Below are 16,939 nucleotides of genomic sequence, written 5' to 3'. Positions count from 1 at the left end.
CAACTTAAATTTTTAAAGATATAACCAACCATTAGAAATACAGTGTCAGTAGAAGATCAGAGATATAAACTTTAAACTACAAAACAATCCATAAATGTAAACAACATGTAAATTATATAAACAATTATATCATGCAAAGCAGACAAAATCTCTGAGCTTTTTTCTCAGCAATACTAAAAAGCAACACTAAACATGACAGGATACACACACACACTGACAAATGCTCCAGTAAACAGTGATTCCAGCATTACTATAACAGCTCATTTCAACCATATGAGTGCTCAAAAAGCCAAACGTGACTTATTCGCAATAAGGGTGGTTTACAGTTTGCGTACAGTTAACTGTGTGTGTGCGTGTGTGTGTGTGTTACAAAGCCGGGATTGAATCACAGTGGGATGTTCTGAGCCTGTGGAGAAGCGCAGCTGTCGACCTCTCCTCTCCAACACATACACCAAGCGCACAAACAAATGATGCACTTTGAAAACAAGATTTCCTGTGGCCAGATTTAAAGTGAAAGGGCAATAAGTCAAAAGACGCTGGATTAAAATGAACATCACTCAACCGTGCACGGCAATACAGTCAATTCATCTTCATTATTTTATAGCGTTTTATACAACAGAGGTCGTTTCAAAGATGCTTCACAGAATTAAACAGGAAATGAAAGATTAAATAATGCAATTTTATAATAACGAGACCAATACAGTCAATATTGGGCTTATATCAGGTCAAAATTCAGTCAATCCAAAGTAAAAATGTTTGTTATAAAAGAAAATGTCCTGTGGTCATAAATTGATGTTATTACTGAATATTAACTGTCTTTAAGATCTGAACTAATCCAGCCCAGGCTCATTCTGATTGCGTATCCCTATATACCTCTAGAGAGAGCAAAATAAGTCCCAAGAACTACAACTTTTTTGCAGCTGAGATCTAAAATATCTTGTGCTAGTGCCACTTACGTGCTTACTGTTCTTGTGTAAATCCACTAAAGGTCCCTGTCAACTGACTGATTTACTGACTGACCAAACAACCAATCCCTCCACCCCCCTCGCCCCCTTTAAACCCAACCAATAGTGTTTTAAAAAGAAATCCAGAAAAATAAAAGCCACATTTTACCTCATTTTCACCTTGTTATTTACCACGTTATTTAATAGATCATTTTAGTTTTTATTTTTGTTTTACCCGCATTTTGGAACCATTATTCACCTTGACTTCAACCCATGTCGTGGTCAACTCCTCTCTGCATCTCAAGACTGCTGACGTACATGTCAAGCTAACCGGACAAACTGGTAACATCGAAAAAGCTGTCCATATTGAGGTAAGCGGTCAGCTGGTCAGCGAGAAAAGGAACTGTGTCATAACGCCCCATATCGTTCGTTTTAAAGAGGAAATTCAACCATAAGTAGCTCTGGGTACATAATTCGTCCATTCAAGCCATCAATAGAAAGTAATACTGTGGTTAAAAGAGTCTTGCAGGTAACAGTGCAATACTTATTTCTTATTCCAAACGCAGCAGCATAATAGCGCCATTGTGGTCCAGTGGTCAGCACATTGTGTTACAACGTCGCCGTCCTGAGTTTGAACCTCGCCTAAATAATAATGTTTATTTTTTATTTTTAGTATTAAGACATATAATACTGTTTGGGTTACTTATGTAGGTGTACATATTTTTTTTTTTTTTTTGTGTGTGACCGTCGTTACAATTGACTGGATATCTATAGGGGGTTCGCACAGAATATATGTTCAGATATTGAAGGAAAGGACATTGTGATGTTTTAAAGAATAGTGTTGGAAAATTAGCAAACGTTAGCCTTCAATATTCTCATATTTACGAAAAACATTTGAAGTTCTAAAGAAGCTGTTTCCTTGAAAAAGACTTGATAGTGTCATTAGAAACTGACTTGGAAATTACATTATTTTAATATAGTTAGTCGTGAACTGAGGTGGGCCGGTCTCAGGCTTGAAACTACAGGGCTGAAAAGAAGTCCCACTCCGGCCCTGACTGCATCTATGGCAATTCTGGCACCTCTTTCTCAGTAAACAAAATGTGAAATACTTTCAAATCAAAGACAAACTAGATTAACAAATATTAGTCTTGTGGAAGTGTTATCCTCGCAGGATACTGCACTTATTCATAACAGGGTTCCCACTTTAAGCCAGATATCAAATTCCATGACTTTCACTGACTAAGAAGATGACCTTACATTGCATCTAGGCTGCTGTTATGCTCAATATTATTAAAATGACATATTAAAATAATAACATTTTTAATAATAATGGATAATTTTAATGTTCGGGTGGCTGCAAAGTGTGCAAAGTAATAGCTTAATAGTAGATCTTGTAACTTTACATTTATCTTTTCAGTTGTCTACTTTTAAACCCCCATTCTCTGATGTGGTCATTTTGAAGCCAAAGCTCTTAACATGTATATTATCCTGGCATGTTTAATTTAGTTATCAGGTAGAGTCTGGTGACTGCATTTGACTTCAGTGACTGCCAACTGATGAGCGTGAAAGGAATAAAATGGAGCAGAAACTTGACTAGCCATAACAATAAGCATGAAAACAGTTTAATATAAAAAAAAAAATCACAATTACATTTTGATAAATGGAAACTAATATTTAAAAGTGAGAAATAAAAAAATCCTTGATTTTCCATGAATAGGAAAAAAAATCTTACATGCTGACTCTCAATGTCTGGAATAGACCTTTTAAAATTTCATGATATTCCAGAAACTCCATGACCCGCAGGAACACTGTCTTAATGACAAAAGTATGTTAGTTGCACGTGTTAAAAATTCATTTGCATGCTGCACACGCACATTTTTTATGAACGCACACCCTATGGGCCTCTATTTTAACGATCTAGGCACAAAGTCTAAAGTGCATGGCACAAAAGCATTAAGGGCGTGTCTGATTTCACTTTTGCTTTAATGATGGAAAAATATGGTTTGCGCTGTGGCGCATGGTCTTACAGGGTTGTGCTTATTCTCTTCATGAGTTATGGGTGTGTTTTGAGCATAACGTGCATTAAACCAATTAGAGTCTCATCTCACATTCCCTTTAAGAGTCAGTTGCATCACGCCATGGTGCATTTGCTATTTACATGACAGACTTCATAAGTGGAAAAACTGAACGCTTCACCAGTAACAAAACAGTTAAAGTTAAACAGATCATCTGCAGTAGCCAGGTGGTCAATTGCGCAAGTCTATTTTAGTTCCTCAAAATAGCAACGTGCCAACACACCTCTTTTCTAGACTAACACATTCATGAGTCCACAAAGAAACTTAAATAGATTTGCTATTTAAACAACGTGTTGGAAAATTAGGTCGCGCTGGTTTGAAAAAAGCAACAAATTGCGGCAAACACGTCTTGCGCCGAGTGTATGATAGAACGCATGAATTCCGTTAAACAGCTTGTTTGTTTTTTTAGATGTGATTGTGCTAAAACTGTTAAAACCACACAAGATTTACATATAAACATATTTGGTTATTAGATCTTAAGTACCAGTATTAGTTAAAGGTGCAGTAGGTGATCTTCCACAATGCTAACAGCTTAGCATAAATCTCTGAATCACACTCCCTCCCCTGCCGTCCAGAAAGCGACTAGTGCTTGTCCGGCGGCATGCAGGAATAACACTCATTACTATGCCAAACTGACATGCTATTTCAGGGAGAATATTCAGAGTAGCATGGTACACAATATAAGGAAAGTGTCACTGGTCGTCATTGTTCAAAAATGAACCAATGTGATGTGAATATAAAACCATCTTCACCTCAGTAAAGCAGGCTAGGCGGAACAGCGCTATTTACTTGTGTTAAGCGACATAACATTACCTGTTAAAACATAACATTACCTGTCTCAAAGAAATCCTTTAGCCATGGTGTCAACCTTTCTCCAGCTTGCAAAGGTAACTCCATGATTCAGGTTTTTAAAAAAAGTTTTGATTCAGCAGGTTTGTACCGATCGCTCGCTCTCTCTCTCTCTCTCAAGTTTGTGCAATGCACAAACGGCGGAGCTGCGTACAAACAACTGCGTAGTTGTTCAAATCTGCATTTGCTTACAGACAGTTTGGGCTACTTATCGGAATTATGAGAGATATCGGCCCGACTATTTAATTGGATGAACATTTTTTAGTTTTATGCCTTACCCAAAATATAATAATACATACTTACTTTAATCAATACTATTGGAATGAGAAGAGACTTTCAACCAGCAACACACAAAATGTTTCTGAAGACAATCACCTACTGCACCTTTAAGAGAAAAATAGATGCATGACGATTGTGTGAAGATCTTAATAAGTGACAGCAAATCAATTGAACAGGCTGCTGCTCAAGGCATAATTCTTCCAAAAATGTAAATTCTTTCAGTACTTTTTTTCTCCCAAATCTGTATCAATTTCTACCTAGTACTAAATGCAAAAGATATACTGTACTGTAGTAAAGAATATGGGTGACCAAACAGGAGCTGGCTGTACAAGGAAAAATACTATGGAAAACCGTAAAGACCACTGAGTAAACAATGACAGAATATTAATTTTTGGTTCAACTACACCTTTAATATTGATAAAATAACAAAACTCTATTTAAATTTGTTCATTGAATTTCTTAAATGCCACTGCTAAATGCACCTATTGTACTTGAAAAAAACAACAACTTTTGTTTGCTTTATATATTATGTGTATCTGCAATATTCTTTGTATTATGTATTAGAGCTGGGCGATATGGCAAAAATGCAATCTCAATTAATTCTTTTCGATGTTGAATGATAACAGTGTATATTTCAATATCAGTTGTTGATGTTTCCAGATTTAAAAGAGTACTCCAACAATGACTGAAACCACAAATAAGAGGGTCCTTTAAATAGCAAAACCTGTTTTAGTGGCTGCCAAAAATTAGCTGCATCTCTAATGTCAACACACTTATAGATTCTTATTTTTGCACAATTCTGCGTTGTGATTGGCTCTTAGATCAATATAGAGTTAAAAAGTCCAGAGCTTTTCATTGTTATTGATACACATTTTATTGCGATTTGATATTGTTTATCAGCCTAGCCCTATTATCTATTAAAATTTTCTCTTTGACAAATTTGACTACTATTCTTTTTTTATTCCATTCTTTTTAATTCATTTCAATAATCCATTTATTTAAAGTTATCAAATAAAGCTTTGTTTTTTTTACACTGTCTCCAAACAACACACAACTAGACTCCAGCGACAAGCAATTTGTCTGTCTACATCAAACTCGCTGCAACATGACAGAAACTTTTAAATATCTGCAACTGCACTCCTAATGAAATGGTACATGCTTTTAATCTAATTAATACATATTAAACCTCTTTAACATTATTAATAGGTGATTTTTTTTTTAAACTGTTTGCTAGTTATGCTGCTTTCAGTAGTATGGCAATAAATGTCACGTTTTATGGAATTTAAACTCACATTAGAAGCATTTAATACAAGTTAAAGCACATAATCTTTACCTGAGATGATCATTGTCATAGTAGTATATGCTGTTGTTCTGCCGCAACATTGCCAGTTAAACCAGCATTACAAAGAATTAGGCTAAAATTATGAATCATGATTTTCATGCCGTATCACCCATCCTGTAACTCTAATGGTCAAAAAGATTGTCTATATAAAAATCACGTATGTCCATTGCTGAAGCCACTATAGTGCAACACACAAAGGGTGCTGTGTTTAGATCCTTGAAAATAATAAATTTGACCCTTATCTTGGATTGAATAATATACTGACACAACTCTGACACATAATAAGTAATAAGCAATTAAAATAAAAACGATAACTTATGGATAAAAGGTCAACCAGGTGGTTATAATACCAGTTAAAATGTTAATGTAACAAGCCATTCAGATGTGTGAAAACAGGATTGTTCAAAGCCAGAAGCATATCAAGCACAGGTTTGTAAATAACCAATATAAATCTTGATGTATGCTCAAACTCAGAGCAGTGTTGGAGCGGTGGGTTTTAGTGGGAGGAATGAAGGCCGGAGATAATTACAAGACAGATGAGTCACTGGCGTACAGAGGAGAGAGAGCGCAGACTCAACACAGACACACGTTACTGCAATACTTCCAAGTGCAGCACACTCTCCTAGATCAACATACTTACATTTATAAATACCCTGTTCAATTTTAGGAGCTCAAAATGCATGCATGAATTTTCAAGACACTGGAGAATATTTTTGGACTAGTTATGTTAGAATGACATTGCTTGGCAATACGGCAGTGGAACATGTTTAAAACACATTTAAATACACACTCTTACCTTTTGTAGGCTGGTTGGGTTCAACTGAGTCTTGTCAATAATCTTTATTGCAACCTAAAGATACAAAGCACAATTTGTGATTTCAGCTTCAAGACATTATCATGGCTTTTAAATCAAATTTAATCATGAGCAATCACATTTTCTAGAGGCTTATTAACTGCCATAGTGTCATTTGACATTCATCAGCAGATGCTTTAGTCAAAATCTATTTGTTCAAAGGAAAGCTTTAGTAATAGGTTTCTTTTACCAGGCCCAATTCTACAAAGACATTAAGCAACACAGTTATGTAGTTACATTGCTAGGGATTATTTTCAAGTGCTGTGTAATATCATTGCACCTGCTGCAGCCATTGTACAGCAGAAAATTCCTTAATAATTGCACCAGAATGAGAGTATAGATCCTAGACATATTGTCCCAGAAAACAGAGACTTTTCGTTTTTCATCATTCTTAGTGTAAATCCAAAAGGGTCAAACTTTAAATTTGAAAATTATTGAAATTATTTTTCAACTTTTTTGAGAGAGATACTAATGGTCTAATCTGATTCAATGATCTATGCTTATAGCTAAGCTAAAAGTGCTTCTGCCAGCAAGTGGATCTATCTGCAGATGAGGGCATAACTTGCAGTTATCAAGATCCCATTGAAGCAGGTGAGGTCAAAACGAGATATTGTTAACAAGATGGTGAAAATACTTACAAAAGAACATTTTCACCAAATGTTGAGTTTGCACCACCATGCAACTCCACTCACTGACTTCGTCATTCGTTTTGTCATGACAGTTAACTTAATCGGTGTCGCCCCCTTTCCAATAACCAGACAATGGTGAGAGTGTCAAGTATGAAAACCTCTGCAACTCACTTCTGTACGTTAATAACTGTGATGGTTGGGTTGAGGGTTGTGGTAGGTGTAGATGTTAATAACTGTGATGGTTGGGTTTAGGTCTGTGGTAGATATAGACATTAATAAGGTAGGTGTTATAACTGATGTACAGCGCCATCTTGCTGAAAACTTAATTTTGACATTTGGGTCTCCATAACTTCAAATTACACCTCTAAAATTACGCTCCTTTATGTTATGCCCCTGTCTTACAGTCTGCAGACAGACCCTACTTCATGCCAGACATGGAGATCGGCTGAATGGATTAATAAAAAAAATTTTTAAAAACTGTAAAATTCAACTGCTTAACTCTAGGGGAGCTGATTTCCAAACAAAAGGTGGAGTGTCCATTGATGGGACTGGAAACCAGTTTAAACATTCAAAAGCTACATGTCAGTGTGGTAGAGTATGTCTATAACATAATTAAATAAATATGTCTGTTATCCTCACCAATGCTGCATTTACTTCTCAAAACTACTGTAAAAACAGTAACATTGTGAAACAGTTTTATATTTAAACATACTTAAAATTAGAATTTATTTCTGTGATAGCAAAGCTGAGTTTTCGGCCTCCTTACTGCAGTCTTGAGTGTGATACGATCCTCCAGAGATCATTACAATATTCAAAATCTCTAATGTTTGTTTGTTTATCAATGTTGAAAACGTTGTGCTGCTTCATATTTTAGTGGAAGCTGTTAAGTGTCTTTACCTTGATTTTATTTCATCCTTGCTGAATAAAACAATTTATAAAAAAATTTAAAAAAACAGTAGTTTATACAGCTGACTTCATTATTAGAATATCACAGAAGAAAAAATAAGAAAATGGCATAACAATATTCTAGATAAAAATTCAGGATTTTAAAAGTATACCCACATGAAACAACTACTATAGTCATTTACAGTAAATGTTTTTACCATGTTTTTTTAACCAGACTATAGTAAAGTACTTAAATTAATATGCTGTGACAATTCTAGAGTTGTTGCGGTATTACAACAACTATAGTAATATAAACAAGCTTATGTTTCCTATAGTATTATACAACAACACCATGTTTTATTGTAGTAAAATTTGTAATGTACTAAAGTATTTATTACAGTTTATTTGTTCACCATGTTAACGAATGCTACAGTATTAATATTATACTACACCTAATAAACTACAGTACTGAATTTAATCTTGTAAGTACTGTAATACGCTACAGTATATATACACACACTATAAAATACTTTACAATAAATTGCTTAAACATTTATTTTTATGTGGGCACCTAGATTCAGAGTTCTGGTTAGTGTCAAACTCAATTTTCCATCACTCAGAAAGCTATTCTAATATCTCTGCTTTGCAGTGTGTCTATAGCAAATACATTTATAGTGATCATACATAATAAACAAATTGCACAACATGATGTGCAAATGTAAAATGTATGCTTTGTTTTTGGAAAATGTATTTAAAATTAATTTAGCTCAATAATCTGAAGGGCCATCCTTAGCCTGATCGGGCATCCTTTCAATCATTTTCCTTCGCCTTAGTCCCTTATTTATCAGGCGTCGGCACAGCAGAATGAACCGCCTGCATCCAGGTAGTGATAACTAACAAATTTACGGCCTCACTTTAAATCAAGTGGCCTTAACTGCGATGTACTTGCATTTAAATTAATGGTTTGGTACAATACACTTAGTATGTGCATACATGTTTTTACATTGTACTTATAATTAAATAATTAAAATTATATTAATTTCTTTCATATTAACAGTTCACCCATCCATCATCACATTTTAATCCACCCCTAAAGCAGCCTCTATCACCAAAAACTGTGCCTAAAATGACCCATATCCCACCTCAGTAGCACAATAAGTGTTGTACAATCCAATAAGAACACAGTTAGTGTGTTGCATTTTTTATGCAAGTACATAACAAATAAGTTAGTAAGTTAATTTAAAGTGTGAACAAAAGTATTAATTGGACGTGCTTTGTGTACAGAAGTGAACTGTAAATCTAGTTGTTAATGCAGTGATGTCATTTGAACTCTGTCTATGTCTCTTTTCTTCTTGTGTGGCGCTAGTCAGAGACAGAGCCATGTGTCTTGACTCATTCGCAATTTCTCATGCCAGTCTGTCTACCGTAGCTGCTCCCACCAGCCATGTGGTCCAGGGGCAACTCATATTGTGCAGTTCAGACAGAGTACATGCTGTTACTAGCAGCTTAAACACAATAAACAAAACATGGGGATTCTTTTAAAAAAGTATGCTCACTAATATGTATTTTGTTAAAAAAAGAGAGCACAAAATGCTAGCACCTGTGTTACTGGATTACAGCCACAATGCTACTACAGTTGTGTCAGCCATTATGGGTCTAGGAGTGGTGAGTTTATTCCATAAACAAACAACTATCATTTTTTGGGGACTAGGCAAAGGGAAGATAACTGTTTTCAAGGTATACCGGGGTTTGGAAAAGTCAAGGTTTTAAAACCGCCTAAATTTTCTGTATTACCGTTCTTAAGGTATGAGTAAGATTTTTTTATTTGTTTTTATATGACTTCAGTAATGACTTCAACCACACTGAACTGAGCTAAACTGAACTGAACTTAAACACTAAAAACTGAACTACCCTGATCCAGTTACTATGACCATTTATGTGAAGCTGCTTTGACACAATCTACATTGTAAAAGCGCTATACAAATAAAGCTGAATTGAATTGAATATAGAATTTTATTTTATTTTATTTTTTATTACAACAGTATCTCCAGCAGGAAAAATTTTCAAAGATGCTGGTTTAAATTGTAAAGAAATCTGTTTTCAAATGAAGACAGCAGAAGTCAATGATTCATATGAATTATTTAGCCAGACATATTTACTGCTCCAAAATATCATCAATCTTTCAAAAATATATATATTTTTTTCAAATTGGAAAAAAGTTTTTTTTTACACAGACATTTAAAAAGGATATATTTTAGACCAGTAATCATAATACCGTGATATTTTTATCTTAGGTTATCCTACCGTCAGAATCTTATACCGGCTCATGCCTAGTGGGGACTCTATTCTGCATTTAAATACAGTCGTCAAAATTGTAAACGTGGCTCCTGCCACACATTATTTGTGCAAGAGTTTATAAACGACTTTATTAGATCTAGAACTTTGAAAGGGACAGTTCACCTAAAAATGATAATTTCCTCAGTATTTCACTCACACTCGAGTAGTTCTAAACGTTTATGAATTTATTCTTCCATTGAGCACAAAACAAGATATTCTGAATGTTGGAAACTTACATCAGAACACAAAATACTACAATATTATGTAACCTTTTCTCTAATATTTTAAGGATATATTCCTTTATGTTCAACAGAAGTAAGAAACTCAAACCGATTTGAAACAAGTGGAGGATAAGTAAATGATGACAGAATTTTCATTTTTGGGTGAACTATCCCTTTGAATAATGAACTATCCCTCTCAATTTCTGGAGGGCCGCAGCTCTGCAGTTTTGCTCCAACCTTAATCAAGCTGATACAACTAATCAAGGTGTTCAAGACTACTAAAGACTACTAAGCAGGTGTGATTTGGAGGTGGTTGGAGCTAAATTCTGCAGAACTGTGGCCGTCCAGGAATTAGGTTTGAGACTACTGCTTTAAACGTTTCGAAAGCTGAATTTCAGCATGATAGTTTAATCATCACACCTATAATTGTCTAATTATCAAACCTCTCCGCTGCCCACTAAGAAGTTCATCAAAAAAAAAAAAAAAAAAAATTCACACTGTATCAGCTTGGGTTTATAAAAAGCGAACGTGGGTGTGGAAAACTTCACACTTCAGTTGGACCACTTTAAAAATACACCGCCCAAAGCATTCAAGCTCACATATGTTCTGATAAGTATGAGATGTATTACAGCAGCTCCTGTGCTTACATCTTATCAAGCGTTACTGGTTTTACCTATGTAAACTCTCTCTCGAACAGTTGCTTTCTCTCACCTCTTTGCCTGTGAGGATGTGGCGGGCCAGTTTGACTTTAGCAAAGTTGCCCTTGCCAATGGTTTTAAGGAGCCGGTAGTTTCCGATGTGCGGTAGCTCGTCTGAGTAAGAAGCCATGGAGTTACGACATCTCGCACCCAGTGAGCGACTCGACACATTCGTCCCCTTCTCTGAACGACTCGCCACCAGAGACGCATGCTAGATAAAGACACAAAGAACATTCATTATGTGCAATTAACATCAATGTGTAACAAACAGATTGGTTTAAGGGGGCTATAAGTAGAATTAAAGAGATAGTTCACCCTAAAAATTTTAATTCTGTCTTCATTTACTTACCCTTGTTTCAAACCTTTATAAGTTTATTTAATCTGTTAAATACAGGGTGGGCCATTTATATGGACACACCTTAATAAAATGGGAATGGTTGGTGGCACATTAGTATATGTGAGGGGGCTTGTAAATAACTCATGAAAGAATAACGTTACGTTTAAAACTAAGCACACCATTGTTTTTCTTGTGAAAGTTTATTAAGGTGTATCTATATACAGTTGAAGTCAGAATTATTAGCCCCCCTGAGTTATTAGCCCCCCTGTTTATTTTTCCCCCAATTTCTGTTTAGCGCAAAGAAGATTTTTTTCAAAACATTTCTAATCATAATAGTTTTAATAACTAATTTCTAATAACAGATTTTATCTTTGCCATGATGACAGTCAATAATATTTTGCTACATATGTTTCAAGACACTTCTTTACAGCTTAAAGTGACATTTAAAGGCTTAACTAGGTTAATTAGGTTAACTAGACAGGTTGGGGTTATTAGGCAAGTTATTGTATAACCATTGTTTGTTCTGTAGAATATTGAAAAAAAATTATAGCTTCAAGGGGCTAATAATTTTGACCTTAAAATGGTGTTTAAAAAATTATTAACCGCTTTTATTCTAGCCGAAATAAAACAAATAAGACTTACTTTAGAAGAAAAAAATAATATCAGACACACTGTGAAAATTTCCTTCCTCTGTTAAACATAATTTGGGAAATATTTAAAAAAGAAAAACAAATTCAAAAGGGGGCTAATATTTCTGACATCAACTGTAAATGGCCCGCCCTGTACAAACGAAGCTTGGTTAAAGGTTTCCAGCTTTCTTGAAATATATAATTTTGTTTTTAACAGAAGAAAGAACCTTGTAAACATTCGGAACCGATTGAGGGTGAGAAAATAGTGAGAAAAGGTTTTGGGTGAACTTTCCCTTTAAAAAGTCTTGTTATTAGTGTTACCAGTGGCTGTTAAGTGAACCGCAGCCTCGTACTTGTGTGCGCGTATCGTACAGAACACTAAATGTGAAATGTATCCATGCTTAGGCTCTCTTTCTGTGCTTAGATGTAAAAAGAAGTTGGAAATACTTGCACTATTGCCTATTATTACTATTATACTATTAACAAGCATCCATACATGTTGATAAGAACGACGAGACGATAAGAAAGATGTGAATATGCGCTTCCCTTTCAATAACAAGCGACAAAAGTTAAGAAAGCATCTGATCGATGACATGTGAATAGATTTGCATAAATTCTGCAATTCACATGATATTATTGAAATTAAACACTGAGATTTTATTTGTGAATACACACACACACACACACACACACACACACACACACACACACACACACACACTAGGGATGTAACAGTTCATCTGACTCAGGATTCAATACTATTCCCGATACTACTCTCACAAAACGATTTTGTCACGATTTAACCAAATTCATTTGAAACAAATTTAAGGTGAAGAGCCCTTTCATTTTCTTTCTTAAATGCGGCACATTTTTTACAAAATAATATATTTTCTGCCATAAATAAATTTCTATTTTAATGACGAATTCCAAAAGAAGAAGACACAAACTAAAGAAGACTTGTTAATTAAATCAAACTAAAAACACTAAAACTATAAATATGGCTATGTGAGACTAGTGTAAATTAATGAGTAAAATTTTAATTAAGTCCGTCCATCAAATCTAGGATGTTTGGGAAGGTCTGGTTTAAGTTTTTAATTAATACATAAAGAAATCTTACATAAAGCCTCTTTAAGCTGCTGTTCGATGCATACAAAAACAATCAGATGGAAGAAAAAAATAGCCTCAAATAAGAAAACCCACTTTTGTCTCCAGTCCAAATTACAAGTTAGCTCAGATGGGGTAAAAGCAAGTAAAATTTGAAAGTAGTTAATTTAATATCTGTAGTAAAAGAGACTAAAGCTACTGTACTGACTGAACCACATTTCTGAATTAAATCCTCATTTAATGGATTAAGCCTCTTACACACACACACACACACACACACACACACACACACCCATCAGCCTAGATTCATGCAGATGGACCGCACAACTGTTAAAGTTACTAGTAATTAATGTAGTATTTTGGTTGAATAGTGTGAACATTTCTAAAAAGAACAGTGACAGTCGTGCTGCTTAAACCTTGTTCACTAGTGATGCACTGAAACTGAAAAAAAAAAAAATTGGAGAGCTGAAGCTATAGCATCTGATGCCTGATGTATGATGTATTTTGTTTGTTGTCATCTGTTTTGTACCAACAACATGGATGTCATAAAACAGCTTAACACTTTAGCATATTGTGAACATAAAACAGTGACTGGAAAGTCTGCCAGACCAGCAATTTGTAAAATCTGAATTTGAAAAAATAAATGACTGAACTTAATTTTGACTGATTATATTTATGTCCTGAGAACATGACATCTGAACAGCAAACCATGTAAAATTTCCAAATTGCATTTAAGTCTGATTGTACACACAATAAAAGATAAACAGTTGGTGTTTAAGCAACAGAATTAAAACTGAATTTTAAAAAAGAAATAACTTCCTTTGCCTGTGTGATTTTTTATGGTTGAAAATGTAAAAAAAAAAAAAAAACATAGAAAAATAATTCAAATAAAAGATCATTTTGTTTGCTTATCATAATAGCAATAATTAAAGATGTATACATACAAACACGTGCTCAACCCTAAATAAATGATGAGTGAAATCAGTTAAATACAGAATGCTCATGTAATGATGAGACGTGTGGGGAAAAGCTGAGGTCAGAACTGATGTGAGTAATTCTGCCCTGTAATACAGGATTAACTTACTTTGCCATGGAGGTTTTAGTCTGTCACAGCTGAAACTAAACTTTCTATTTAGATTAGCACATTTAAAACCGACTGAGCCCTGAACACTCAGGCCAACATCTGGTAAAGTTTACTGAAGGGCTCCAACTGTCCCTCTTAGAGAGGGGAGAAAGGAGCTTACGCAGGAATCAAAACATGTCCAGGTTCTCATCTGCACCGCTGACCACAGGATTACAGCTCGGGGGCTGAATAAATTACTCACGATGCCCTGCCCTGCTCCACCTCGCACACACTATGCACACTGTCCTATACACACAATACAGCAAACATATAACAGTAACTATACCAAATAATAAACTAAATAGCAAAGACTGTTTCATTACCAAATGGGTAAATCCCTGTTGTGACAGTGCATGTCAGCACATTAGTGGATGTTTAGTTGGGTTAGTCTAGTTCTGGCTAACATTTATTTATTTTCACTGACTTATTTTCGATATACTTGTGCATTTTGCACAATGGCCAACTTCTGCAGCATCTTTACATGTCCCCATAACGTAAAGTACACAATGGTTAGAGAATTTGTTCTCTACAAAATGTATCATGCACAATATTTTAGAACTGAATCCTAAATACCTGTCTGTATGTCACATACTAGACATTCTGTGAATTAAACTGCACAAACCAAAAGAAACAACGCTAATTAAAAGGATAAGAGTTGGAAATTGTAATTACTATTTAAATTAGCATTGGCATCTAAAGGAGTAAAATAATAAAGAACCTTTTTTAAGAGTGTAAGCAACAAATCAATCATGGGTTATAAAAAATTAAGTGACTGTAAAGGCTGCTGAAGAATTTGCAAAAAAAAATTAAATGTATAGTAAAATTAAGAAAAAAATATTTTTTAAAATTTAGACATATTTCACAATATTTCAACTGTATTTAAATTATGTCAAATAAATACCAATGCAATGCAATTACAAATGTGCTGCAGACAGTGGACATGCAAACCTCCTCTTTTACAGAAATTGGATAAGCTGAACATTTTGTATAGAAGTGGCATCTGGCTTATACATATACAGTAGGTAGAAATAGATTGATGGATTTTGTTTCAATAATAGTTATTATTCAAGCAGTAAACATCAGCCATATTGAACATCTTCATCATTAGCACAGAGGTTTATTTGTCACTAAATGATTTAACTGTTTATCATTTAAATGATTAAAAAATGATAACTATTTTAGATTTACTGCAAAGACTTACTAAAGCAACGTTAACAGATACGTCTAGGTCATTTATAAAGGCCACTGTAATGTGCTGTCGCAGAACTGCTAGGCCACTACACCAGCAGTCAGTGCGTCTGTTTGTGGAGCACGACACTGTCGGCGAACCGAGACGGCAGATCACCGCCATCCTCACGCCACCCTCCCTGGAGCCCCGAATGCTTACATTCATTCGCTAATATGCAGAAAGAAAGCGTTTCCTAGCGTGTCTCTCGCACATTCTGCTAATGAAGCAGAAGCGCTCTCTGGGAGTGAGCGCGGTGCTCGTGCGCAGATGATGCGCTGATGTGTACACTATGCGGATGGCCTGCGCTCTGCTGCCTGCCTGCCTGCGCCTTTCGCAGCGCCTCTTTTGCTGCTTTGCACATTCAAGGATGCGGCCCAATTTGCCAAAGAACCTGCTACGCGTTCATGGGCCACTGTACCCTGCCTCTCCATCCTCCCATGAACGATAGCAGGCAATGAGCTGCAGATATTCGTTCCCGATCGTGCACCTGACGTTAAACGCTGGGCGTTGTAGGATATGTGTGAAAACTGAGAATTCAGACCATTTATTATTATTACTGCAACGAGAAAAATAATAATTGATTTAAAATGAAGAAGACGATGATACTTACATGATCTGTGCTCCGGTCGTTCGCAGACGTTAAAGCAGATCGAGAGGACATTTTCCCTGAGATTGCAAACGATTAAAGAGGAATAACGCGAACAGTATTTACAGATTTATTGTCCCCCGGTAAGCGCAGCCCTCATCGGCCGTGCTGCTGCAGCTGGGGCCGAGCTTCTCTCACTCCGCCTGCTCGGTAAAGCCTGCGTCTGTCATGGCAGCGGCAACAGCAGTCCGCAAATCTCACAGATGTCCTCGAGACAGCTGCATTATTTTTCTGCGATGCAATCCGTAACGAACAAACGCGTCTGTTGACGACTTAAACGCAAGCACGGCGGTATATATCTGTGCTAAAACGGAGTAATGCTTGGCCGGAGCCCAACGATTTTGTAGCGACTCGCTACCCCCCGCCTCATCTCCGCGAGCAAAACAAATACGGCTCCGACAACCCCGTCCTCTTTTCTCATAATAATAGCGAGGATCTCTCCGCTGCCCTGTACCGTTTAGTCTCACGCTCGCTCGCTCTCTTCTCGCATTGGTTTGTCATGGGAAAACGGAAGCTTTGGCCGGTGTCGAGGCCGAAAGCCGCTCACATCCTCAGCAGCCGTTATTCCAGCGGAGGATGTGCGTGTGTGTGTGTGCGAGATGCGCCACTGCTGCCTCCGCCAGCGCGCGCGTCTCCACAGCACTGACAGGCGCGCGCGCGCACTGATGGACAGTTTAAAGTGCTCCGCACAACAAAGACTGACGGCGAACTTAAACCTTGCAAAATCTTCATTGGAGCTCTCTAAACCCTGATGTTACTT

General features: G+C 36.1%; 1 protein-coding gene across 8 annotated transcripts in view; it reads right to left on the bottom strand.

Moving 5' to 3' along the window:
- Positions 1-16,939, bottom strand: part of mark4a (MAP/microtubule affinity-regulating kinase 4a) — a 55,960-nt gene that overhangs the window by 26,659 nt on the left and 12,362 nt on the right. For 4 of the 8 annotated variants that reach the window (XM_021476545.3, XM_021476543.3, XM_021476546.3 and 1 more), the window contains exons 1-3: positions 16,144-16,791; positions 11,126-11,323; positions 6,286-6,339 (exon numbers count right to left, since the gene is read on the bottom strand). In XM_021476545.3, coding sequence (XP_021332220.1) covers positions 6,286-6,339; positions 11,126-11,323; positions 16,144-16,194 — 303 coding nt within the window. In that variant the 5' untranslated portion in view covers positions 16,195-16,791. Of the gene's footprint in view, positions 1-6,285; positions 6,340-11,125; positions 11,324-16,143; positions 16,792-16,939 lie in introns of those variants that run through there. The other 4 variants (XM_073951145.1, XM_073951143.1, XM_073951146.1 and 1 more) reach the window with 1 other exon arrangement.

This window comes from Danio rerio, chromosome 5, assembly GCF_049306965.1.
Source record: "Danio rerio strain Tuebingen ecotype United States chromosome 5, GRCz12tu, whole genome shotgun sequence".
Taxonomy (NCBI): Eukaryota; Metazoa; Chordata; class Actinopteri; order Cypriniformes; family Danionidae; genus Danio; species Danio rerio.
This window is presented reverse-complemented; position numbering and strand designations above follow the sequence as displayed.